Source organism: Ziziphus jujuba, chromosome 3 (assembly GCF_031755915.1).
Source record: "Ziziphus jujuba cultivar Dongzao chromosome 3, ASM3175591v1".
NCBI lineage: Eukaryota > Viridiplantae > Streptophyta > Magnoliopsida > Rosales > Rhamnaceae > Ziziphus > Ziziphus jujuba.
This window is the reverse complement of record NC_083381.1, coordinates 17,819,519-17,846,444: the sequence shown is the minus strand read 5'-3', so window position 1 is coordinate 17,846,444 and position 26,926 is coordinate 17,819,519. Positions and strand designations below refer to the sequence as shown.

Genomic DNA, 26,926 nt, shown 5'->3' with positions numbered 1-26,926 from the left:
TTACTATGTATGTTTGGATCCGTAAATTCTAACATTACCTTTATCTGCTCTATTTTATATGCATGGTAAATTTTAATAGCATGCACTCATATATTCTTCATTAATAAATGTTGTCCTTTTAGAAAAACTATTTCGCCTTCCATTGTATGTAGTCTTGCAACAAATTTCAAGAACAATTTGATTCCATAAATGGTTTATATTTTCACTTAACACTTTTATTTATAGACGTATTATTTTTATACAATATTACATAAAACTTTTTTTTTTTTTTGGTTGGAAGTTTAATTTAGAAAAAAGAACAATAGTAATACTTATTCATCAACTACACCTGGTATGAAAAATAAAACAAAACAAAACAAAATTGCCAAAACATAAGAAAAGGTGAAGTAAAAAACAGAGGAAGTGAAGATATAAAGACCTAGGAGGATAATAAAAAAATGAAAAAGGAATACTTGATTATGCAGTTTTAGATATATAAACTGCTATATTGATGAAAATATCGATTGGAATAGAACGAGTTATGTGGATTATTGCTAACAATGTATGATGAACATTTTTCTTCACTTTGTGCCTCCAACATTCAAGTAGCTATTTCTCATATTTTAGTAGGAAGAGGGTGTTGTAGTTGATAAACTCCAATAATCATGATTGCCCCAAAAAAAAAAAAAAACAAAACAAAACAAAACAAAACCAAAAAAAAGGTCCTGCAGGGATTCTAATCCAATAATTATGATGCATCTTTATGAGAATTTAATTTTTCCTAATTACCAATAGATTCGTATTGGTTTAAGTCCTACCATGAGATTTAATTACTTTGCTAAAATTTGTCTTGCATCTGGTCAATGGCATTTCAAAAGAGATGCTGAAGGACACAAAGAAAGTCACGGATGCACAAGAAAAGACAGAGGTTGAAACAGAGGAAGTGAAGAAGATAAAGTCCAGAAAAGCATAAAAACAACAAACCAATTACCGAGTATGATATGAAAATTAGTTAAAGTTACTATTTTTGATGAACTTGATTGGATTAGAACCAGTAGTTTTTCATTCTTATCATGCTTCGTACCTTTCTCTGCTTTTTTTTTTTTTTTTTAATATATGGATGCTGAATTTAATGGCATGCTTTCGTATATTCTTCATTAATAAATGTTGCCCTTTTAGAATACTATCTTGCCTTTCATTGCATATAGTATTGCAACAATTTTCAAGAGCAATTTGATTCCATAACTGGTGTACATTTTAAATTAGCTTATTAATTGAATACTAGAACTTGTTCTCAACTTTAATTCACCATAAAAAATAAAATAAAATAAAATAAAAGATGTTTTGAAATCTAATTTTTATTTTTTATTTAAAAAAAAAAAACAAAGAAAGTATAGGCGTAAGTATATATGAACGATAAAACGACTAAGTTCTACTTAAAGGCCAAAAGCTCTTTTGTTAAAAGATAATGATGTTTGGCAAATGTCAATAAGTACTTATTGGAAAAAAAAAAAAAAACTTTTTTAAATTGTTTTAAACAAGCCCAAATTTTATGTTTTTTTAGAAAAATTCTTTTTTTAGCTTATATGAAAACTTAATCAGCATTTAATATAGTATTTTTAGCTCATATAGAAATTCATTGAGTATTTAATACAATTTTTTTATTTATAGCTAAACACTTATTAATTTGTTAATAAAAACTATTTTTCAAAAAGATCTATTATATAAAACTCTACAGACTTAAGTTTTATTTTCATCAGCTATACTAAGCAGATCTTTCATATCTTTCTATGGACTGTATTTAAAAGGTTTTCAATATGATGATTGTTTTTTTTTTTTTTTTTTTTTTTTTAAATGCATGTAGTTTAGCGATAAGCCTAAAGTATGATTTGAAGCAAAAACCAATTATACACGCCCCAATCTTGTTCCCTTGATATTATTCTCTTCGGTTTGTACAATTACATATTTGACTTGTATATTTGTTTGGTAATTACCTTGGGTGGGTTTATTGCTTTTCAAAGGCATATTGTATTTTATATATAACCTTGCTATGATCTAATGAAATGTGAGCAGCTTTTCCACAATTTATTCACTCCTGTTACATCTAAACTTAAAATTACTTGCATGAAATATATATATATATATATATATACACGAATTGATTATTAATAATAATATTGCAACATAGCCCACCAAATTTTTCCAAAAATAAAAAAGTAAATATGTAAATATGATAATAACATTGGCCACCAAAATTTTGGCAACATCAGTTCCTAATAGGAAAAACTCACCCCTGCACCAAAATTTGGGCTTTCACACAATCCCAAAGTTCAAATAAAAAGTGTATGACAAGCTTCCTTTAGAAAAGCCAAAAGAAGACTTCAAGTGGCTGAGGAATTAACCAATCATTCAAACATTAAAGAGGCTGCAGAATTCTTCTGCATAATTATAAATATTTATAATATTTAATTTGCTAAAAATTTGTTTATCTATTAAATATTTAAAGAACTTTAAAAGAAAAATAAAAAAAGTACTAAATTACAACTTAATTGTAGGTACAATCCAAACTGCATGTAATCCTTTAGAATATCCAGGAATGCAACTTCTAGTAAAACTTCCATCCTCCACGCTGAATACTTCAATTTGACATTTACCAACTATATAGTAGATTGTGTTTGGCTTATATCCACGATAATTTGATGCTATATAATTGATCTACCACGTTGGTGATCTGCCAAAAATAAACATTCACTACCTAAAGTCTTTGAAGGAATACTTTCAAATTCCTCATTCGAGTCTATGATCAATTTGTATATTTTGTATGTCTTCAAATCGTCCGGATAATAATAATGTCTATACACCACAAGAAGATCCCCATTTACGGCCTCTACTAAAAATCCATCATGACAAGGTGGATCCTCAAAAGGTGTTAAAATTTCGCTCGTCTTAAGGTTAGAAGATACCCTGAGATACCGAGAACAATGCTCCTTAGGATAATCACCATGATTAATATCTTTGCTGATTATATCTATGGACACAATTGTACGGTGGAATAATGTGATACCAAGCATTCTAGGACCTTGGAAAAATGCCACATTAGTAATGGGATCCCATTCTTGTTCGAATTGGTTCGAATATGTCCAATATTCATCACCAAATTTAATATAGGCACAATAAAACTGAGAACTCACAAAAGCCTCAAAACATCCTAAAGAAGGGTCTCTTGAAAATCCAGCAAGTACAATCCAATGCTTTTCAGTAATCTTACTACTATCGAATGGCGGAAGCTCAATAACTTTACCAGAAAGTGGGTTTAAAACCATTGTTTTAGAATTGCAGGTTCCCTTAAGAAAATACCAACCGTGACAACAATCAAGACCCAAGTATTTAAACTGATCATCTGGGGATTTTAGATTAAATTTGCTGATTTCACCACTCATGAAATTGTACCAACTTGTGTTGTAGCCTTGGTGGTCATTGAAGCATCTCAATAGCCATGGAGGCTGGTGTTTGCTTTGCTCTATGCGGTTTTCTTTGTATAACATAGCGATGGAATTCCATGATTTGCAGACAACGCTAAAGCCTAAACCTTATATAATCAGAGAGAAGGAACAACTTTTCTAGGATTAATCCCAAGACATCTCCATGAAGACCTGCCCAGTTTGGTGAGGTCCAAGAACGTTTGTGTTTCATCGCACATAATCCTTTGATGTTATGAAGAGAAGAATATAAAGAAGCTTTATACGATTTTTTTTTTTTTTTTTTTTTTTAAATTGAAGTCCTATTAGGGGTAGAAGAGGAGGAATAGTGATATTTTTACTTGCTAGTTACTAAAAGGGAGAGCGTGGCCGTCTAATTACATAAAAGACTTGAATTTGTGCATTAATTAATACAAACAAAAATGTTGTATAAAAGATAATTTCTCTTATATATAGCTTCATAGGTGTCTGTATTATTATTTATGAATATACTTTTTAAAACATTATTATAATAATTTTTATCCATCAGTTACAAATAGTATTAGCCATGCTGACTTGATGAGAATTTAATTTTGTTAACAATTTAATTTAAATTGACTATGTACTGGACTCCTCCCATTAATTTTTTTTTTTTTTTTTTTATGCAATTGTGTCTATAGATCAAGAATCATGGTGATTATTGGTGATTAATTAAGGTACAGGGCTGTTTTACCAGTCTCTGTTTATATGTTCTGATTCAGTATTTCAAGCCTAGATCAAGGAATTCAAATTCCAGAAAAAGCAAATCTCAATGTCAAAACACAGAGCATGAAATTATTTGCATTTTTCACTGCTGCTACAACTTGGCTGTTGATGTCGATTTAGAAAAACCAAAAGTGATTTTGAACAGCATGCCAAAAAAAATAAATAAATAAATAAATTTAGCTTTCGCAAAGATTTGGGATCTGATCCATATTAATTAAATTTATATTGCCTCAAGTCATACCATAGGAAACTACATAGAAAGCCGCGGATATGCAAGAAAAATTGAAGTTGAAACAGAGGAAGTGAAAGATAATAAGTAATGGCCAAAAGACCAGTAAAAACAAAATACTTGAGTATGGAGAAAACCACCCCTGCACCAAAGTTAGCCTTTCACGAAAATTGAGTAATGTCAAAGTTATGAATCATGTATGTTCTAAATTAAAGTGTATGACAGGCTACTTGAAGAGACCCAAAAGAAATCCTCAGAGGCTGTGGAATTAAAGCAATGATTTCAGAGTACTATAAAATTTCACTACATAATTATAAAATGCTTCATTAATAATATCAATATGCATAATTCTACCATCGGAGTTGACACCAAAAATTCTAACTTGGTAAAATGCTACATTAACAATACAGGGATCATCCTCTTCGTGAAGCTTTATCTATGTCCAATATTCATCACCACGACCAAATTTCATATAGGCACACACAAAATCACAAATAACAAAAACCTCAAAAGATCCTAAAGAAGGGTCTCTTGATAATATAGTCTATATAATGCATCACTTTTACTTATATATTGCCATGCAATCTATACTATTTTGTTGTATGATTTTTCTCCATTGCAGGTGACTTGGTTGTTCAAAAAGCCAACGAAAATGAACCATGTCCATAATAAAAAGTGTATGACATGCTGCCTATGGAACCCACATGAAGTCTTCAAGAGGCTGAATTAAGCAATGATTTAAGAGTACTACAGAATTTTGCTGCATAAATATAATTATCTACTGAATAATAGACTTACTCAAAATTTAAAAGATCATGAAAAAAAAAAAAAAGTACTAAATTACTACAACTTCATTAAATTGTGGGCACCAGCCAAACTGGATATGATCGATCAAAACATTCAGGAAAGCTACTTTGTGTAAAACTTCCATCCTCCAAGCTGAATACTTCAATTTTATATTTGCCAGCGAAATAAACCATATTGTAGATTGTATTTGGTTTATATCCAAGATCATTTGATGCTAAAATTGATATACCTATACCAATTGCCAAGATCATTGATATATGAGACATCAGATAAGTGTTCTATCACCATTGGATAAAACGTAACTAAGGGCTTGTTTATCAATTACACCTAGTATTGAAAGAAAAAAGATAAAATATTATATATATATATATATATATCTCATATAGAAAGATCCATTTTATTTTATTAAACTAAAGTCACCTCCATTAACAGAGGTCATCCATTTTCAAGTTACTCCCTTAATGATTATTGATATTACACCAACATCCCGTCCGTGATTATTGACGTAACATCCTGCCTGAAGCCAATTGGCGTTATGAGGATAACTATTACATCTGAAGCCAATTGATGTTATGAGGATAACTATTATTATATTTGAACCATTTCTAATCACAACAAGTGATATGGGATCATTATCAAGAGTAAAGATTTAAAATTTAAAAAATTAGCAAATATGGATTTATTGACATATTAAAATACTATTTTGGATAAAGTAAACCTTATTGATATTCGATAATTAATAAATATAATTTTAAATCTGTTTTATGCTATACAAGAGTTGAAAAAGAAGACCCCATGTTAGTTCTGATATTAAAGATCTTATTAGAATCTGATTATATATACATATATAGATATACATTGATAAAGTGAAGTTGAAAAAGAGGAAGGGAAGATATAAAATGCCATGAAACCAAAAAGAAAAAAAAAATGGTATGAGGAAAAGTGATAGATCTATGCTATTGAGGTTTGTATAAACTGCTCTATTGATAAAATCCATATTGATTTGAATTTAACGATTTATGTGAATTAGTGAAAGGTGCAAAAGACCTTTACATTCCTATCATATCCATGCTTTATCTGTTGATTCACTTCCAAGTCTGGATCAAGAAATTAAAATTCAGCCAGAAAAGAAATCCCAATGTCCAGAAAACATCCTAACGATGATTTTTAATTGCATGCATTTTATATGGTCAATTGGGCTCTGAAACTAAAGAATGTGAGCTTTGAATCCATATAAGGAAATCTTGTTTACAGTATACAGAGAAACAAGCTCTTGCACTGCGACCTAGTTTTTCGGAAAATCACACTTCTTGTTCATGGTGGCAACCCCAAAAAAAAAAAAAAAAAGTCTTGAATCCTATCCTTGAAAACATTGAAGAACCATAAAAAATTCCTCTGCTCCTATAAAAGAGCCTTGGCTAGCTTTTGGATACAGTTTCTTGTAGACAAAGTAAAGTATATTGGTTTTTGTGATTTATATTTAATTGCTTGCATATATATGGAATTCAAATTTCTTTCATATTTTCTGATGTACATGATGATTTTGGTGATTTGGGATCCTGAAACAGATTTAAATACTGTATGCGACTGCACTGTCGCATCTTTACAATGAGAATTTAATATTTTGCTTGTTATTAAATAAATTTATACATTGGCTTTAAGTCCTAGCATGGGATTTAATTACTTACTGAAATTTGTCTCGCTTCTCACCACTGGCATTGCAAAAGATATGGTGAAGGACACAGACAGACGCAGTTGCAACAGAGTAAGAGAAGAAGACTGAGCATGATGAAAATTTGACAGAGATATATTCCTTTCCCATTTTTGGGATCCATTTTACTTAATATAGTTAAAATCTCCGATACATTAATCTCTTATTTGATGCTTTAAGATCCCATTCGTCCTGAATGAGAACTTTTTGCCAATCTTTTTTTAATTTTTGTTCTGGCATAGGCTTGAACATTATTTTTCTTCACTTCTTTGTCTGGAAATAGGTAACAGTACATCTAATACTATTTGGAGATATATATATATATATATATATATATTTATTCAGTGAAAGAGTGTAAATATAATCACCATGCACTAGGTTAAGGTTGAGAACCAGACAAGGGCATTTTCTTGCATGGCTTTGAATTACTATGGGATTATTCTGGGCCTATACATTTGGTAAATTGAAAATATCTACTTTTTATGATCAGTCCCGAAAAGAAATAGGAAAAATTAAAAAAAAAATAAAAAGATTACAAGATCTGAGGATGAAGGTTGGCCCAAAAAAATAAAAAAATAAAAATGAAACCGTTTCTATTGGAACATAAAAACAGAGAAATAAAGGGCCCAAAAACGTTTTCCATAAGCACGAACTACTGAAAAGAAATTTATCCTAAACAACTTCTCTTAGCAAAGTCACACACACACACACACACACACACATATATATATATATATATGTGTTTTCTGTAAATTCAATGTGTACAATAGTGGTCAGAGTAAAATGGCATTTCATAGGGATTAAAAAAAAAAAGGAAGGATACACACGAGGGGCAACAACAATTTGCAACTGCTGCAGCAACATGCTATTTCACACAAAGCAAAACCAGCTCCAATGGAAGTTTATGTATATAAACCTGAAATTTGTACGAGAGTTACAGTAATAATAGTTTCTGAATATCTCTTTTATAAGTTTAAACAAATTTTTCAGCAGGGAATCAAATTTTCATCATCCAGAATTTCCTTGAGATACTAATCGATAATTTCTGAATAGCTCTTTTATATGTTGACCTGCTTTTTGCTTTATTTATAGTAGACTTGTTTTTGGGTTATGAGGAAGTAGTACAAAAATTTTGCCAACTAAGCTAATATGGAAGAAGGAAAAGTAAGAAAATTGCAATTCCAAAGATCCTCAAAGTTGAATTGACAACTTTAAGAAATCACTGCATGCAAGTTCTTGCTATGCTGATCATTGTAGTAACTGCTAGCTTTCTGTTTCCCAAAACTTTGAAGATAAGTGTTGGAAAACTGATTAATGAAATTGATTAGATTAGAATGAGTTTTTTCATTCTTATTTGTGCTTTTACCTTTCTCTGTCCTACGAATGGCAATTTGCCCTGAACGATGTGATATCGCGGTGCACTGTCTTTAACGAGACAGTTTTTTCTTGAAAAATTAGAATTGCGCTGCGGGTTCGAAACAAAGGTTTAAAATCCAAATCGGGAACGGACTAGGATTGAAAAATAAATATCTCGGTCCGAACCTGGTCCAGTATATATATTTTTTTATTTTTTATTTTTTATAATTTCATTTATATAAAACATCATTTCTTCTGTTATTACAAGCCCTAATACTAAGTCCTTAACTTTGACCAACATCACCTTGATATATTTTATTGTATTTTTGTTACATTTTAATCATTTTATTTATATTTTATTCATAAACCAAATCCTTAACTTTGACCGCTCACTTTGATATATTTTATTATATTTTTGTTGCACTTTAATTCCTTTATTTATATTTTATTCATAAAAGAAGTTTTTTATATAAATTTCTCAAAAAAAAAATTATATGAATTCTAAAAATAAAAAAAATAAAAGCAGGGAAATGTAGCTTTTATTTTAGTCAATTTGTTGCAATATGATGATTGTTTTTTTTTTTTTCCCAAAAAAAATGTAGTTTATCAAGAAAAGAAAAAGCATAAAGTATGATTTGAAGAAAAAACCAATTATACGCGAAATGATTGCCAATAATAAAACTGAAACCTAGCCCACCAAGCTTTTGCAGTATATATATATATATATATATATATGTATATTATTGACCCACAAAATTTTGGCAATATCAGTTCCTAATAGGAAAAAGCCACCCCCAACCAAAATTTAGGCTTTCACAAACATTGCATAATGTCGAAGTTTAAAATCAACCATGTTACATAATAAAAAGTGTAGGACAAGCTGCCTATAGAAAGCCAAGAGAAAAGAAGTCTTCAACAGAATTCTACTACGTCACACTGAACTTACTGAATATTTAAAATTAATTGTAAAACAAAAAAAAAAAATGAAAGAAAAGAAAAAAGAAAAACCACCAAACAACAACAACCATCGAAGAGTACTAAATTACAACTTCATAGTAGGTACCATCCAAAGTGGATACAATCCATCAAATGCAGGAAACCAACTTCTAGTAAAACTCCCATCCTCCAAGTTGAATACTTCAATTTGATGTTTAGCATCAACATAAACTATATTGTAAATTCTATTTGGCTTATATCCGCTATAATTTGATGCTAAAATTGATATACCACTTTTGCGACATCGCAAGAATAAACATTCACTACCTAAAGTCTTTACAGGAATACATTCAAGTTTCCTATTCGAGTATATCAATTTGTATATTTTGCATGTATTCAAACTCAAATCGTTCATATAACAATATCTATACACCAAAAGAAGATCCCCATTTATGGCTTTCACTAAACATCCTTTGTGATAACACGATGAATCCTCAAAAGCTGGTGCAATCTCGCTCATCTTGAAGTACCTAGAAGATTGCTCCTTAGAAGAATCACTATCATCATTATCATCCCTAATTATATCTATAGACACAATTGTACAGTAGAAGGTGATACCCAGCAATCAACCACCTTGGAAAAATTCTACATTAATAATGCGACGAATGCTATTTGGCATCGAGCATGTCCAATATTCATCACCAAAATTTATATAGGCACAATAATATTGACAACTCACAAAAGCCTCAAAAGATCCAAAAGATGGGTCTCTTGACAATCCAGCCATTAATATGCCATGGTTTTTTATATCAATTTTACCTCTATCGAATGGTGGAAGATCAAAGAACTTTCCGGAAAGTGGGTTCAAAACCATTATCTTAGAATTTTTGGTCTTCCAAACAAACAACCAACCGTGACAAGAATCAAAACGAGAAATTTCATACTGATCCGGAATTTGTAACTCAAATTTGCAGATTTCATCATTCATGATATTGTATAATCTAAGGTTTTTCTGATAAGGACCCACCAATAGCCATGGAGGTTGGTGCTTGCTTTGCTCTATGCGGTTTTCTTTGTAAAACAAAGACATCTCCATGAATACATGCCCAATTCGGGTAGGTCAAAGAGCGTTCGTTTTTCATTGCATAAACATTGATGTTATGTTATATAATTGATGCTTTTTGTCACGATATAAATATATATATATATATATATATATGAAGGCAGAGTACAAAAATTAGAAATCGATTAGAATCCTATTAGGGTTAGAATATGAGACTAAGGTTCTATTACGGTTGGATGAATAAAAATTAATGACTGGGATGATTTATCGTATACCTTCAGTTAAATACCTTGCTACATGGATTGCTCACCTAGATATCACAAATATACATTTTTTTCACAATATAATATGCATAAAAATATTTTAATTTGCTCACCTACATGGATTGCTCACCTAATTTTTTTTCAATACAGTAAACAACCCAACGAACTTAGCAAACAAAAAAAGAAGTAAATAAACAAGAACACAACCAAAAAAAAAAAAAAAAAAAAAAAAAAAAAAAAAAAAAAAAAAAAACATAACATCACAAAACTCAGTCAAATCAGTGGATGCAAAATAGCTTAGAGATTATATTGTTTGCAAACAACAATCATATCAAAGCCAAATTAGTCAATATATTTTGATAGATTTGTAGTCTGTAATCACCTAACCATATATTTAGATACCTTAACTTTGGCAGATTTGATTGTATGTTGACCTCCGAAGCCTTAAATATCTCAAACTTTATCATACATATTCTATTAAAACCATATCGTAAGCAACTAACTTTACCATATCGTAAGCAACTAACTTTACTATTGCGGTAAAGGGATGTTCCAATGAAAATCTCTTACATTGAAACACAAGCAGTTGGCATCTAAAATATCTGAGCAAATAACAATTATTAACAAAATAAACACAAGGTTTTACCAAAAAAAGAAAATAATAATGAAAATTAAAAAATAAACACAAGAAGCATGAGAATTTCAACCTTTAATACATTCTTATTGAATTCATTTTCATCCACAATATTAAAGGCAATGTCATTACTACTAACCTATATATCATTCAAATGAACCTGCAATTAGGACATACATAAAAGGAACATATAGAATACCCCAACTTTCATCAAAAGAAGATTTTAAAAAGTTGCTATCAATAGAAAGATGCGTTGTTTTAAATGAAACACCTACCTCATAAACATGGTCTGTTGTTGTCATAACCCTTGACAATTATATGGTGCAGAACTCGATGTAAATACAAAGAACCTTCGATTTCCAGCTTGGTGTAGCTATCTTTGCTCAATCCATGAGCCTAACAACGTAAGTTTAGAAGAATTACAAGATAAAAAAATAAATGGTAGAATTAAGTTTTTCCTAGTTTCTCATACATTACAATTTCTCTAACACCAAATTAAACTAGGCCTTTTCATACTCTTCTGCTAGTACAAGAACAATCACGCGGTCATCCTCCATGACCATGGTCCAATTTCAATCATCAGAAGCAAAAGCAGAACAATGTGTAAAAGACAACTTTTTTTTAACCATCACATTTCCAGAATACTTGTTATTTTTTTTATTTTTTTTCTCTCGCTTAACAAAGAATCAAATATCACAGAATCCCACTAACTTCACCTCGCATTTAAACATTTTCTCAACAACCAAACATAGAGTAAGAGGAAAAAAAAGAAAGATAAAAATAACAGAACGAATTTTCCTCAGGGAAAAAATAGGAAAAAAAAAAAAAAAAAAAAAAGGAAAATTACTTGCGAGGCTCGTGGTTCTGAAGGATGAGCTTGCGCTGCAGATAGGTCTGGTTGATGTCGAATGAGTCTTGCAGAGAGTTCGTCGGCCTGGAGAGTTTGAACCTAACATTTTCCTTTCAAATCTTTTAGAAAAATTGACTCTATTTTCTCTGCGATTTTCCTGGGAAAGTAATTGACTGTTGGCAAGAAAATTTTGGAGCCCTCGTTCAAAATAAAGCTTTTGGGGCAAGTGGAAGTCAGAACACAAGGAAATGAAACCGGTTTTCGGGTTTCCAGGTGAATAACCGGACTCGGGTCGGTTTTTTGTGGGGAGTAACAACCGGAATTTCGGTGGTTTGTGGGCTATTACCACTTTATTATAAGCGTTGAGCATCCCAATATCCTTATATATTTAAGGAACATATTTTTTAAATTACATAGCATTTTTTAAAATATTTTATAAAGTCAGGCTCCTATTGACAAAATTAAATTTTTAAATTATATCAAAGTTTAATTTAAAACTTAAAAAATTATAAATTTGATAATATAATAAAAAATAAAAATAAATTTTATTAAATTTATTGACTAATATATATAATTTTAAATTTCAGATGGTTGAAAAAAAAAATCACATTAATTCTGATAAAAGACCCAATTTAAACTTACAGATCATCTTTGTTATATCATTTAGTTACTATTTGATAAACTTTTTGTGGTACGATATTATGACGTGTGGTGATGTGCGAAGAAGTACATGACATATGGTAGGATACGATGGCGTATAATAAAAGTTGACATGTCGTGGTGATACGATGACATTGTTGCTTATGTTTCGGGAATTTAAGGGATTTGGAATAGGAAATCAACGACGAAAACAAAAAGATAGAAAATCAATGAGCAAAACAAAATATATGTTCAAGCGGAAAAAAAAAAAACACACACACACACACAAAAGGTATGTCAAATTGTCAAAGTCAAAATATTTTAATATTAATTTATCAAAACCTCATTTATTAATTTTTTAAAAAAAAAATTAAAAATTAATTTAAGATTAATATAAGTATTGACTTAATTCATTTTGTTTTATACATATTAAAATTTCAATTATTAAATAAATTCAAAATTGATAAGTAAAATCCTAATGAAAAATATTTTTGAACGTTTTAACAAAAAATTGACTATATATATATATATGTATGTATATTTCATTAAAAAAAAAAAAAAAGTCTTACAATCTTCTATACAGATTTACATGATATCGCTTCTTTAATTTTATCAACACAAATTTACATGATATTCCTTCTTTACTTATAAGAAAAAATGGAAAAGAGATGGGAAAATCGAAGGATTAGTATATCTATCTGTCTGTATATCTACTCCATTATATGCGATGGAAAATTGAAGATTTTCACATTGTCTGTCTTACCTGCATGTACCAATCAAAGCATGAACCAATATGTAATTTTTTTCGTGCATAATGGTCAATGGTTTGCCGACATATGAGTTTCCATAGTCAAAATAGGTATGCTTAATTAGTTAGTGAGCTAATGATGATGGAGACCTTGAAGCTGGAAAAATTTCAAATAAACCAGTTGAATTAATGCATGCATAGGATAAGACACAAAGATACACATACAAGTGCCAAACAATAAAAAGGGGGTTCTTCCACATCCATATATAATCAAGGACCCACCATTGTTTTAGGAAACCAAAACAAAAAATGAAAATGAAAAAGAAAAAGAAAGAAGCAAGATTAGGGTCCAGCATTTTGTATGCTAGCGAAAACAAAATGTCAAACATGTGGTAAAGAAAGCCACAAATTCATAAACGTTAACAAAAACAGACAATATAAAACATTTCATTGGCTTTTCTCCAAAACCCCAAGCACTCTTTTGGTTTTGCTAATTGGGCCTTGGTAAAATTCATGAATAACCCACGAATTGAAGATTATCCTATTGTCTATTCTCAATCTCCACATGGCTTCGGGACAAAAGGATCTATGTACCATACAGAGTTTTGTAATTAAGAAATATATAGGAAAACTTAAACAAGCTTAAATATTCAAATCACAACCAGGAAAAGAAAAGTCAAACTGGTTGGTCTTGGTCTTCAATCGTAATCCTCCATTTTTCCACACAAATGTTGCTATAAATTGACTTGGTCTCCAATCTTGCTGATCTGATATTATCAATGGAGGAAGTGAAGCTACTTGGATTTTGGCCAAGCCCATATAGTCACAGAGTTATTTGGGCTCTGAAACTCAAAGGCATAAGCTATGAATACATGGAAGAAGATCTAAAGAACAAAAGTGAACTGCTTTTGCAGTATAACCCAGTTTACAAGAAAATCCCAGTTCTTGTTCATGGTGGAAAACCCATTGCCGAGTCCCTTGTCATCCTTGAATACATTGAAGAAACTTGGCCAAAAATTCCTCTGCTCCCAAAAGATCCTTATCAAAGAGCTTCAGCTCGGTTTTGGGTTCAATATGGAGTAGAAAAGGTAGCTAGTTTCAGCTTTCAAATCTCTTGAATTTTTATTTATCTGTGGAAATACATATTTAGGAATAGTATTCCTACTCGCCAGAAAAAAAAAAAAAAAAAAACAATTCTTTTTGTTCTTTTTATGAATCCTGCATATTAATTATAGAAGCCAATCTGTGTTTGATTTTTTGATAATAACAGAAAGGCAGTGATGGATTAAAGTGGGTATATTTTGCTAAATCTGAAAAAAGAAAATTAAAAAAGTATAAATGTGAAACAGTGAGAGAACAAGATAAAAGAAACAGTAAATTCATGTATTTATGTTCCAAATTAAGAATCTGGTTCAAATACCTTTTTTTTTTTTTTTTCCTAGTCCAACAATTCTGAGCCATATGTGTTTGATGCTTCAGGGTCCCATACTCAGTTCACTTTTTACTAGTTCTGAAGGAGAAGAACGAGATAAAGCAGCAAAAGAAGTATTAGAGGTTTTAAAAATCTTGGAAATTCAAGGCCTTGGGAATAAGAAGTTCTTTGGAGGTGAGACTATAAGTATGGTAGACATAGCATATGGATGGCTGGCTCATTGGTTTGAGTGCATAGAAGAAGTTGTGGGTGTTAAATTGCTTGAACCAAGCACTTTGCCTGGCTTGCATGCCTGGGTTCAGAACCTTAAGCAAGTTCCTGTTATCAAAGAAAACCTTCCTGATTACGAAAGATTGATCATCCATATGAAAAATATTAGGGTCAGGATGCTTTCCAACCACGATAGTCATGTGTAATAGCTTCTTTTTGCTTGCTGTTTTATGATTGGAGTTCTTGATTTTGTCTCCTCATGAATATTGAAATTATCTATAAACTCTTATCAAACAGTTTTTGTTGGATGCTCAACCTTCCTATATATATAATTCATGAATTATATTATTATCATTTTAAAGTCATAATTTTGACATTTGTCACTTCAATTGTATCCCAACATATGGTGAGAGTTTGGATATGTGTGTATTGTATATGGATCTTTACAATATTGATTGATACACATTTCATTAGAATTAAGCATGTTATTATTGACCATTAAACTGGCCACCAATTATTATTATTATTATTTTAATTTTTAAACTTTGCTTTTTGATAATTATAACTTATTGTGGTTATGAAAGGTCTAGATTTGTTATAATGCAAGGGATTTTATATATATATATATATATATATATTTTTTTTTTTTTTCTTTTGCCCACTTATTGCAACATTGTCTTTTTTTTTTGGTGATATATTATATTGCAACCTTGTAAATAAATGCATATGTTGGACATATACGAGCAGAGTCAGTAACAACTCTTGCAGTGCAGATTTTGCTGGCCTACCTAGAAGACAAACACAGAGCGGCCCAAAAATAAAACTTCGAAATATATCATTTTTTAAAGATTAAGCTAGTATTGTGATGGTTTTTTTTCTTTTTGTTTTTTTTTTTGACCATCTTTTTACAGTAATTTTTTTGGTCAAATTAATGGGATAGTTGATTATTTGATATAAGCATTGTATCATGGTCCACTAATTAATCTTATGATTCCAATAGCCTAGCAACCCTGATCAAAATAAACAAATTAGTCTGTACTATTATTTTGAGGGAATTATTGTATAGGAACTTTATTCATAAATTAATCCTGAAAAAGGAAAATATGATAGCCAAGTAAAATTGGGATTTGGGAAATGAGAGTGAACGAATACAATATAAATTTAAAAATTAATTATTTTAATTATTTTTCATTTCATTTTCATTTTAGATTAACTGATGAATTTCTAGCCCTAAAAATAGAATCTAATATATATATATTTTTTAAATAATCTAAAATATATTTGAAATACCAATACAAAAAAAGATTCTAAGAAATGGCTCAAACACCTTTTAAAGGTAACTTAATTAATTTCCAAACTTACCAAAAATAAAGGGAAAAATTAGGTAAGATACAAAATTAGAAACTTCAACATTTAATCCAACCAAAAGTATTTTGGTAACATATATAAACACAAATATTTTACCTAATTCTTAGTTATTCCTTCTTTTTTTTTTTTTCCCTTCAAAAAAAGGAATTTCGACCCCATCAATGGAAGCTTTAGTAAAAAGAAATATTTTGAAAGAAAGGAAAAATAGAAAATGTAAAAATAATTCAATAATATATAATGTTTATTTGCAGAAAAATAATTCCATTATTGGGAATTTTTATAATTAAATCATTTTTTGTAATTTAAATGGTGTCCGTTGCAGTAAAAATTAAATGTGCTTCCAAAGCTGGAAACCAACTCACGGAACCGGGACCAATAAACTAATTCCACTCGGCAATCTCACCCAAAAATAACATTAAAAGAATTAAAAAAAAAAAAACAAAAAGAGAAAGAAAAAGAAAATCCCACCAAATTGTGCTGTTTGGCTTTCAAATTCATATATACCAGATATACGTTGCTTCGGTGTACCGCGAGGTAATATTATCGTTTACGCCAAAATTGGAAAAAATAAAATAAAATTATAAAATTAAAAAAAAAAAACCCAAAATTCAAAAATCAAAAAATAAAATTCGAAAAAACAAAAAACGCAGAGAGAGAGAGAGAAAAGCGGGGAGATCTATCAGAAGCAAAAAATTCGGCTAAACCCACCCCCCTCCCCTTTCCTCTTTCATCTTCTTCTTCTCTCCGATCGGATCGGACTCTGTCTGTAATATCAAATTAGGGTTTTTATTTTCATATTTTTTTTTCAAGATTCGGCTGCTGATTCTTCAAAAAGAAAATCGTCTGACCGTTGGATCTTTATTTTGAATATCCGTCGCCATTTTCGCAATTTTTCTTTGATCCGGTGAATCGCTTCGATTGGAATTCTTTGGGGTTTTTTATTTCTTCCATTTGGGTTTATCTTTTTTATTTTTTATTTTTATTTTTTTATGGTAATTTGTTGCGCTGGGCGTTTCTATCTCCGCACGGCTTTCGAATTGGAATTGTGGCGGAGGTGGCTGAGGATTTGGTGGTGAATTTTGTTTTAAATTTGGGATCGTAATGGCTTCAGCTCAGGTGTTGCCTAGCTCGGCGGCTTCGTCGCGAAAGCAAGAGCATTTGCAGGCTGGAAAACGCCGGGTTCGGTTTTCCTTACATTTCTTTCTTTTCTTTTTTTATTATTTTTTCTTCCAAGAAAAATATATTTTTTTATCTGAATTTTCAAGTGGGTTTGTCTGTAAGTGTTTGTTTATGTGCACATTTATGCAGAATTGGCGTTAATATGATCTTTAATCGAAAATGTGCCATCTTTATGTGAATTGGTCTCTGATTTGGATAAGCAATTATTGATTCAGCCTCATCTTTGATGTCATAATCTATAATCCGTTTGCATGTGCACCCTTTATTGGATTGCCCATGTTATCTGATGGGTATTGTTGTTTTTGTTGCTTGATGGTTCATACATTCTAGAAATCCTTTTCAAGTATGCATGACAACTAAATTGTTAGTTTCCTTTCAGAATAATAATGGTTCTTCATGAGATACCCTGTGTTTGCCTGTTAAAAAACCTTAGTTTTGTGGTTGTGTGGTATCTTATAATATTTTAGTAAATTCTTTTTTTTTTTATTATGATTCATTTCCGAATTTTTTTAAAGTTTACATGTTTTGTTATTTTGCAGCTAGAGGAGTTCCGTAAGAAAAAAGCGGCAGAACGTGCCAAGAAGTCTTCGTCAGCTGGCCAAAATTCTGAACCTGAAATTAATTTAAATGAGAAAAACCCTTTAGAAACTGAAAATTTGCGAGTGAGAGATTCCGATGGAGCTGGTACATCCAATGGACCTGGCGATTCTGTTATCAAGCATTCTTCTGCAGCGATAAACAATGACACCAATGCAATTGATTTTTCCAGTAAAACTGAACAAGCTTTTTTGAATAATGCAAACTCTAGTCTTCCTTTTGTAAAGAATGAGTATAATTCACTTCCTTCGGATCGAATACAGAGACATGCTAGTGATCAAGATATTAGGAGTTATAGTGATGTAGGGTTTACTGGATCTATAAATGTTAATCAAAGCTATGCGAAGGAAGGGATGAGTAATAACTATGAAGAGTATGGTGGAGCCTTGGGTAGATATACCTATGGGACTACAACTGACCAGTCTACTTCTTTAAGCTCACAAGGAAGTCAAAATTTTGATAGCAATATTATCCAGTCTAGTTTTCGCAGAATGGATGAATCACAGTCCAAGGAACATAAAAGTTCATTTGATTCCACAATCTCAAAAGCTGGTTCTTCGCATCATTCTGTCACAAAAATCTCACCTCAGAATTCCATTAGCGCTTGGCTGCAAAATGAATCTAATGCCAGTGCAATGGCCAGTGGCACTGCATCATATTCTCTTTATGAAGGTAATTTTCTACTTGGATTTTTCACTGTCATCTGTTATTCAATACATGTTTGCATTTTCAATTCTTTTTGTATCTACTCTTTGGTGAAAGATACTGATTCTCATTGTGCTTTGGTTTTCTTGGTAGACTTAAATGGACCAACAGCCCAAATGAAAGGTTTTGCAGATGAAATGGGGCGAAATTCGCATACCATTGCTAACCATATTGAACCTATTTCTTCAAAGATGGTAGAGGAAAATCTTAATGGCTTTACTAGTGGTTTGTCTAGTGTGCAAAGTGCAGGTGCACAAACATTTGAATCCTCAGGTTTCATGTCTCATATCAGAAGTTCCTCCAATCCTGTACCACTATATTCCACTACTCCTGAAACCAATTCTAGAAGATCTCGTCCATCTTTTCTTGATTCTCTAATTGGTCCTAGAGTTTCTTCTGGAACTTCTTTCCAAGGAGATGAACCCAAGGAGTCATTGAAGTCCAACAGTTTAAAACCAAATAGCATGAATATTGCGGGATCATCCCCTTTTCACAAGCCACCATTGGATGGTCAAAGTACGGGTCCTTTTTCAAAGCTTGACTCTTCAAGCCCTCCCCATGCAATTCAGCCCTCCGTGAACTCTTCACTTGTCAACGGAAATAGTATGGAGAGGAACCATGATTTCTATTTACCTAAGCAGAATGAAGATTTCACTGCTTTGGAACAGGTACTCCTATGGTCTGATGTTCTATTTTCACAGTGTAGTGGCACAGGCTAGTATGATATTATTATCTGATTCAGCCTTAGGAAGTGTTTATATATGTACAAGTCCTTCAAATCAGCATGGATTAAAGGTCCTTATTCTTAATCAGTTAAAGTTTTATGTTCCAAGCCTCATTTTGACAAACATGAAGGTTTGCATATGAAGTCCATCCTGTTCCAGTTTGACATTTTGAAATCTCTTCCAAATGACTGTACCTGACACTTCCGAAATGATTATACATGATGAAGTCATGGCTATAGATTGAGGAGATATACACATTGTGGTGGATTACACAAAAGCCTTGACGTAGAAGCGAAAGATAGATATGCAAAGCCTCTATACCCAATCCATTTAGCTATGTTTGGTAGAGGATGTGCTGCCTTGTTCTGTGAAATGATAGATTTCTTCCTGTTTTTAATGCTAAGTTAGTCGTAGTTATCCAATTACTAAGTTTCTTTAACCGTTGAATGATTGAATAATGATCTTTGAGCTGTTAGTATGTAGCACTAGATATGGTTAGGTTGGAATGTTACCAAAAAGAAGAATATACTTCATAAGTTTTTGTTAAATTACTGATGTCACCTTCTGAACTAGTTGACTCAAAATTATTTATGCAGTAACATATAGTTTATCTTGTTACATTATGCAGCACATCGAGGATTTGACACAAGAAAAGTTCTCTTTGCAACGAGCACTTGAGGCTTCACGTACTTTATCGGAGTCCTTGGCTGCAGAAAATTCATCTCTTACAGACATGTATAACCAACAGGTAGGGTTTTAAATTATGATATTCTGAGTTTTGCGGCTGTGCAAACTTCTTTTGTGTCAAATAATCATAGATTAAATTTTCATCTACTATTCTTGCTATATGATATAATAAATTTGGGTAATTTCTTCGCATTGTTATCTCTACCTACAACAAAAGATAATTTAGCCTCTTTTGTTGGATGATGTGCCTTTCGCTGAAAACTGTGAAAAAAATTTGTTAATATTTCTCCTTTTATAGTTTTCATTTAAGTTAATTGATATGGTTAGTGATGAATCTTTAGTTCATATAGCTTGAAGCCTCAACGTATTAAAAAAATTCGTTACTGGAAGTTAATGTATGAATGTTGTGGTGAAGAATTAATATCACTATTCGCGACTTTTCTTGCACTTGCAACTTGTAATTACTTGCTCTCTATTCATTATTGTTATTTTTAGTTTACAAATAAACTTTGATTACCTGGAACATAAGAAAACAACCATACTTCAAAATTTCCAAAATGTCAAAATTGTGGCTGCATTTCAGAGATAAGTCTTTGGTGTAGGAAAATTCAAATTTTAACTTTACCTCTTTCAAACTGTACTCGACAAAAAGATAACCACAGTTTATGGAGGCCATTTGCTTTCCAAGTCTTGTACTACAGCGTCTTTTATATGCTAGAAGCACATAGTGCAAGCTGCTACCTCCATATGAGTTCTTAAAAGAAAAGTAAAAATTGTACTTCTGCATTTGACCATATTATGGCAATATTGCATAATATGATGGTTCTGTATTGTTTCATTTATGTTGATTTGTCAGGTTTTTATTATAAACTGCTTCATCCTAACTTTTTTCATATTCTTTTCTTATCTCCAGAGAGGTGTTGTTGATCAACTAAAATCAGAAATGGAAAAGTTACAGGAGGAAATCAGGGCCCAACTGGTTAGTTGATTCTAGTTCTTGAATTCATTTACATTGTGAGTAATCATGTCTTTATGTTGTTAGGTATATTTTTGTATCCAACCGTGAATGTGGATGAAGACACATCAGAATACGTATCTTTCTGTTGTTGTTCTATCACCTGTTCAGTCTTAATAGTACGTTTTAATTCCTCATATCGTAGGCGGAACTTGAAGCTTTCAGAAATGAGTATGCAAACGCAAAGCTAGAGTGTAACGCAGCCGATGAACGTGCCAAATTATTGGCTTCAGAAGTTATTGGTTTAGAGGAGAAGGTAGTGATTTTTCTTGGTATGTTTGGTTTTTCTACTACTGCATTTTCATAAGGTAAATGTCATTTGTTCTGATTTATGTAAGTGGGTTTTTACTCAAAGAAAGCATACGTTGACTATGGCATCAAAAGTTCAAACATTAAGTATCTAAGGATTTGGCCTGCAAAACTGGTTTTCCCTGTTTTGTCGATAAACGCTAAAAGTTATCTCTCTCTAGTTATGTTATGTGCTATTGATTGTTTTTGTCAGATGAGTATGCAAATGTACTTATGGATTATATATGCATGTGTAAGCATTTTAGATTCTTCATTCTTAGAATATTTGATTTTTCTACTAATTCGAAAGGGATTCATGAGCAGCTTGCAAATTATACTGGCAATCATATCCAAAAGTTCAAATTTTTTTTTTTCTTTTTTCTTTTAGTTATGCTTAATGTTGAATCATGATAACTTTGAAAATATTTCTTTCTTTCTTGCTGTTTTTTATTTTGTTTTTACTAAGCAGTCTATTTAGCTATACTAGTGCTATTAAACTTACTAAGCCTTAAAAAAAAGTTCTATTTCAGTTATATCTTTTAGATATGTCTTTGTAAGTATGCGTTCAGTATACGTATATGTAAGGCACTAATATTCATTTTTAGCTGAAGGCACCGGAGTTGCTTCATTCTTGTGGTGCCTTCCTCCCCTCTATATTACTGCATACACATAAATGAATAGTTACTACACTTTACCTGCACATACATGGCATATATATATATATGTATGTATGTATATGTAATACATTTATAATAATTTTTTTCAACTATTTATGTAGGCACTTAGACTAAGGTCTAGTGAGCTAAAGCTGGAGAGGCAATTGGAGAACTCAGAGGCAGAAATCTCTTCATGCAAGTATGATCCATTTGGGTGTAGATGAAAAACAATTTATCTGCATCTTCAGTCACTTACTTTTATCACTTCCAGTCTCTTGTATACAAAGCATGTTATTAGAAGTATCTTTTATTTGATAATATAGGCGATCATACTTCCGTAAACATATATCAAATTAGGAGTACTAAAATTAGTGATAGTCATAAATGAATAGAAGAATACTAAATGCCTATTGTAACAACCCATAACTTTATCCAAAGTATATAACTTTTGGTTTTGTAAGCCCTTCTTAAGTATGATACTAGGGTGTAAAGTAATGTCAGAATCTAGAAATTATCCTTATAAGGTACAGTTGTTAAATTTTCACCACTTGCATGATGTAGCCATTGTACTCATATTTCTAACATATAAATACCTACAAAGACACAATTAGCAATATACATATATTTTATGCTGCTTTATGTTGTTGTTGTTGTTGTTGTTTTTTTTTTTTTTTTTTTTTTTTTTTTTTTTTTTTTTCTCTGACTAGCTTTTGTAGCAGTGGTAGTTTTGGGAAATAACTATCCATGCTGAATTTTTCAGAAAGAAATTGTCTAGCTCGGAGAAGGATCGGATGGATTTGCAATCCACTATTGAAGCACTTCAAGAAGGTAAGTTCTGTCTTTTCCTCTGTCTCTCCCTCCTCTCTTTTCATGGTAGCGCTTTTTCTTGAAATCAATGCTCTTATATGTTGCTGTTTTTGTGATATTGAAATTTAAATGTTATTTTTATAAACTTCAGGGATATGCCAATTATTTATACTCAATAATGTTTGAGAGAAAAAGGTGGTTCTTCTGAATGAAAAGTCTGAAACCTGGGTTAAAATTGTATGGTATTTTTCTAGGGTCTGTATTGTTGATAATTCACTCAGAGTAAATCGGGATAGAATCTAATGTTGTAAACCTCCAAAGTGAGTGGCGATTAGGAAGTGGAAGATTAATTATGAAGGGATTTAGTTAGGTGCTTCATCCACCTAAAGAATAAGTTTTGACACAATGAAATCACCTTAACTTTTTATTTGCGAAAGCCATTGTACTCGTGCGAAATTCTACCATGTGTGGATTATTTCTTTTCTTATTTATGTTTGGAAATTTATCCCCTTTCATTGTTCTGTTGCTGGCACAGAGAAGAAGCTCTTGCAGTCTAAGCTACGAAAAGCAGCCGCAAGTGGAAAGGCAATCGATGTTGAAAAAAGTGCCACAGATAAGAAAGATGTCTCTACTTCTACAGAAGATTTAGGTAAAAATGACAATTTTTGGATATTGTTGCCTACCTTTTGTATTTCTATGTTGTTCCTTGTAGTAAAACTGAATTTTATAGCGCACAAATATTGGCTTTTGGCTCATGTTGTCTGGGTATCCTGATTAAGTAATTTTAAATTGGAGATTAAAATGCATGCATTTTTATTGTCTGAATATGTCTGTCTAATCTTAGTGAATAAATTCATGCATGCATTGATGTCTGCTTTCTCTTGAGTTTCTCTTGGCAGATGAATGAGTTGATTGAAGCTAATTGGTGTAAAACAAATTCTTATTTGTTTGTGGCACCTTTTTTTCATGGATTTGTGTTGAATGTTATATGTTACTCAAATAAAATCTGGGGCTGTATTTTACACAAATGTAAATCTGTGATTCATTAATGTGTGTAAAAAGTTCCAATTGTATCAGTAGCTCGGTTATACATGCATTGTATGGACAGTCAGAAATACTTCCCCCATGATACAATCTTATGTTGATATTTATGAATATCTGGATCTTTTTATGGTCCATTTCAATCTTAACTCTTCTTAGTTTTCTCAGTGATATGATGTGTTGATATGGTATCTTGTCTTAGTGCATACATGTGTTGACAACCTTTTTTTTGCAGAATTTGCATTTTTGCAAGTTCTTGAATTAAAGATGCTTTGCTTGTGTTATGGCTAAAGGAATAGAACTTGGAATTGATATTGGCTTTCCCAAATGTTTATGTTTGAACCAAGACTTGGTCTAGATTCTTTTGTTATTAAGATTGAAACAAAATTACGGTTAAGCCTCTTAACATTATGTGGTGATTCTTTTCCCCTTATGTTAATGACAAATAATGTTATAAAGCCTTGCACTGAGATGACCACTGAATCTGTTTGTTATATGTTTATTTCTTTGAATTTTTTTAAAACTGATATGTGGTTCCCCCTTCTGGATTTTTCTTTTGGTAATTAAATTCATGCAGCAAATGAAGATACTGTTCCTGACACGTCAAGCCGGGAGACTAGTGGAGATGATGCCTCCAGTTTTCCTATGCTGCTTTCAAGTGGACATTCAAATCTTGAATTTTCTTTGGACAATATCCCTCCTGATCAAATGAGAATGATTCAGAACATCAATGCACTAATTGCAGAGGTATTGTCTATCCTTCTATTTTTATGTATGGTCAAATTTTTGCAGGTTTATGTCCTTTCTCCATTTTATATTTTGAGTGTTCATGAAATGTAGTGTAATTAGATCATTCTTTCAATTTCTTGTATCTTTCTTTTTCTTAATCTTTTCTCATCTTAATGGAATGTTTCATTTGTTAACATAGATCAATGAATGTTCCTAACTTAACAATTGGACAATTCTTTTTGCAGTTAGCTTTGGAAAAAGAAGAGTTGATACAGACTTTGGCATCTGAGTCATCCCAATGTTCCAAGTTGAAGGTAGTAGAATTCTGAGTTTTTATCTTTATTTTAGTGCAGTTCGTCACTCTGCTTTGAAGTATTTGGTGTCAAACCTGTGGTCTTGGGTACACACTCACACCACCAAAAAATAAAAAATAAAAAAAATAAAAAAAGCAAAAGTGAAAAAGAACAATTAAAATGAAACAAGGAAAGGAAAGTCTGATTGTGATTTTTAGGACGTTCATCGATTAAGGCCATGTTGTAGGATAATGAATTGATGCTAGAGATGAATATTGAGATGGAAAAAGAACCTTTCAGATGAATCTGGTGTATAATGAGTCCGATAATCTTGAAAATGCAATCGTAATCTATTAATGCAAACATCAGCATATAAGATATTAGACTGGGTTGCTTGGCAACTGTTAGGAAAGGATAAGTTTACACTTTCAAGTTTAGATATATTGGTTTCTTACTTCATTGCTTGTTTAATCTGGTGGTTGAAAGTCAATTCATGCTACTCTCATTGCGTAGAATGATATATGCTGTCGACTAGTGGAGAAAACAGTTTTTTGATATTTGGGGTGTTGGGGGGATTCGAACTTGAGACATTTGTTGGAGTAGTAGTGGCTAGGCTGTCCCTAAGGGGATGATAGAAGACCAATTTGAAGTTGCTAATAATTGTTTTAACTTTTCATGAATGTAGGAGTTGAACAATGAGTTATCTCGAAAACTTGAAGTTCAAACTCAGAGATTAGAGCTTTTGACAGCTCAAAATATGGCCAGCAGCGAACATATTCCCACAAGACAACCTGATTCTTTTGATACGCCTGATAATACTCCATATGCAGATGAAGGTGACGAGGTATTGTCTGGTTTCCCTTTGGTTTTTTGATGCATATTGCACCCACTGCACAGATGTACTATCTTTTATCAGCATTATTCAAACAATTTTGCATATGTGTCAAATATTTTCTAATTGAATAGACGATATGTGTGCAAGTAAATAATATTTTGTACAACTTTTTGTTGTTATGATTAGTGAAAAGATACAATCATTTTGTTTTTCCCTATATTCTTCTACTAGGTGGTGGAACGAGTGTTGGGATGGATTATGAAGCTATTTCCTGGAGGACCATCAAAACGAAGAACCAGTAAACTTCTTTGATGTAAAAGTCAGTATAGCTTGTGAAGAATCCTATTCTCAGATCCACATTTGTTTTTCTTTCACCTCCTCCTCCCCCTTGATGCAATCGAGGATCGAGGTCGTAAATCGTAAATCTGTATATTCCGAGTTTCAATTATAAATTCCATTCTTTTATAATAGAAAAAGAAATATGAACCTTTTTTTTTTGTTTTTTTTTTTTTTTTGAGATAATGACAATAAAGAAAGAAAGTTGCTGTTAATTTGTTTCAACGGGAGATTTTAGTGGATTTAAAAAAAAAAAAAAAAAAAAAACCCAGTATACGTGGACAATGAGAGGTTATTCCACATCTGTTGTTATAGAGAGTTCAATGCTTGTTATTCCATTTGTGGTCTTAACAGTGGATTAAAAACCAAGAAATGAGAGATTTTGGCAATGTTATTGTATTTGCATAAACTTTTTTGTTTTGTTTTGTGTTTTTTTTTTTTTTTTCTCTCTCTTCACTTGGAAAACATTTGGTATTGATAAATTCTGGAATTATACTTTTCATTAATTCAACATTATTATTGTGATCAAGTATTAATTGAATGAATATAGAGTTCATTGAATGATCAAATATTCTGAAATTTATG

General features: G+C 31.3%; 2 protein-coding genes and 1 long non-coding RNA gene across 3 annotated transcripts; 2 read left to right on the top strand and 1 right to left on the bottom strand.

Moving 5' to 3' along the window:
• Positions 1 to 9,611: 9,611 nt before the first annotated feature.
• On the bottom strand, positions 9,612 to 12,390 carry LOC112492293 (uncharacterized). Its single transcript, XR_003056554.3, has 2 exons — positions 12,049 to 12,390; positions 9,612 to 11,597 (listed from the first exon to the last, which is right to left on the bottom strand). It is a non-coding gene; the product is annotated as an uncharacterized LOC112492293 (long non-coding RNA).
• A 1,649-nt stretch (positions 12,391 to 14,039) lies between these two features.
• LOC107422605 (glutathione S-transferase U7) lies at positions 14,040 to 15,434 on the top strand. Its single transcript, XM_016032071.4, has 2 exons — positions 14,040 to 14,526; positions 14,918 to 15,434. The coding sequence occupies exons 1-2, from the start codon at positions 14,218 to 14,220 to the stop codon at positions 15,284 to 15,286; spliced, it is 678 nt and encodes a 225-aa protein (XP_015887557.3). The 5' UTR covers positions 14,040 to 14,217; the 3' UTR covers positions 15,287 to 15,434.
• Positions 15,435 to 17,094: 1,660 nt separating this feature from the next.
• Positions 17,095 to 26,750, top strand: LOC107422618 (protein BLISTER). The gene is made up of 13 exons (XM_016032089.4): positions 17,095 to 17,627; positions 18,167 to 18,896; positions 19,023 to 19,597; positions 20,283 to 20,402; positions 21,255 to 21,320; positions 21,502 to 21,612; positions 22,423 to 22,499; positions 23,061 to 23,128; positions 23,643 to 23,756; positions 24,726 to 24,895; positions 25,123 to 25,191; positions 25,856 to 26,014; positions 26,237 to 26,750. Exons 1-13 carry the CDS (start codon positions 17,550 to 17,552, stop codon positions 26,315 to 26,317), a joined length of 2,418 nt encoding a protein of 805 aa, XP_015887575.3. The 5' UTR covers positions 17,095 to 17,549; the 3' UTR covers positions 26,318 to 26,750.
• Positions 26,751 to 26,926: the final 176 nt, after the last annotated feature.

Bases quoted from the DNA above. Each gene is read 5' to 3' on its own strand.
- LOC107422605 (XM_016032071.4), top strand. From the start codon at position 14,218: ATGGAGGAAGTGAAGCTACTTGGATTTTGGCCAAGCCCATATAGTCAC. The intron at 14,527-14,917 runs GTAGCTAGTTTC...TTGATGCTTCAG, and splicing joins TTCAATATGGAGTAGAAAAG to GGTCCCATACTCAGTTCACT.
- LOC107422618 (XM_016032089.4), top strand. From the start codon at position 17,550: ATGGCTTCAGCTCAGGTGTTGCCTAGCTCGGCGGCTTCGTCGCGAAAG. The intron at 19,598-20,282 runs GTACTCCTATGG...TACATTATGCAG, and splicing joins ATTTCACTGCTTTGGAACAG to CACATCGAGGATTTGACACA. The intron at 21,321-21,501 runs GTTAGTTGATTC...CTCATATCGTAG, and splicing joins AGGAAATCAGGGCCCAACTG to GCGGAACTTGAAGCTTTCAG.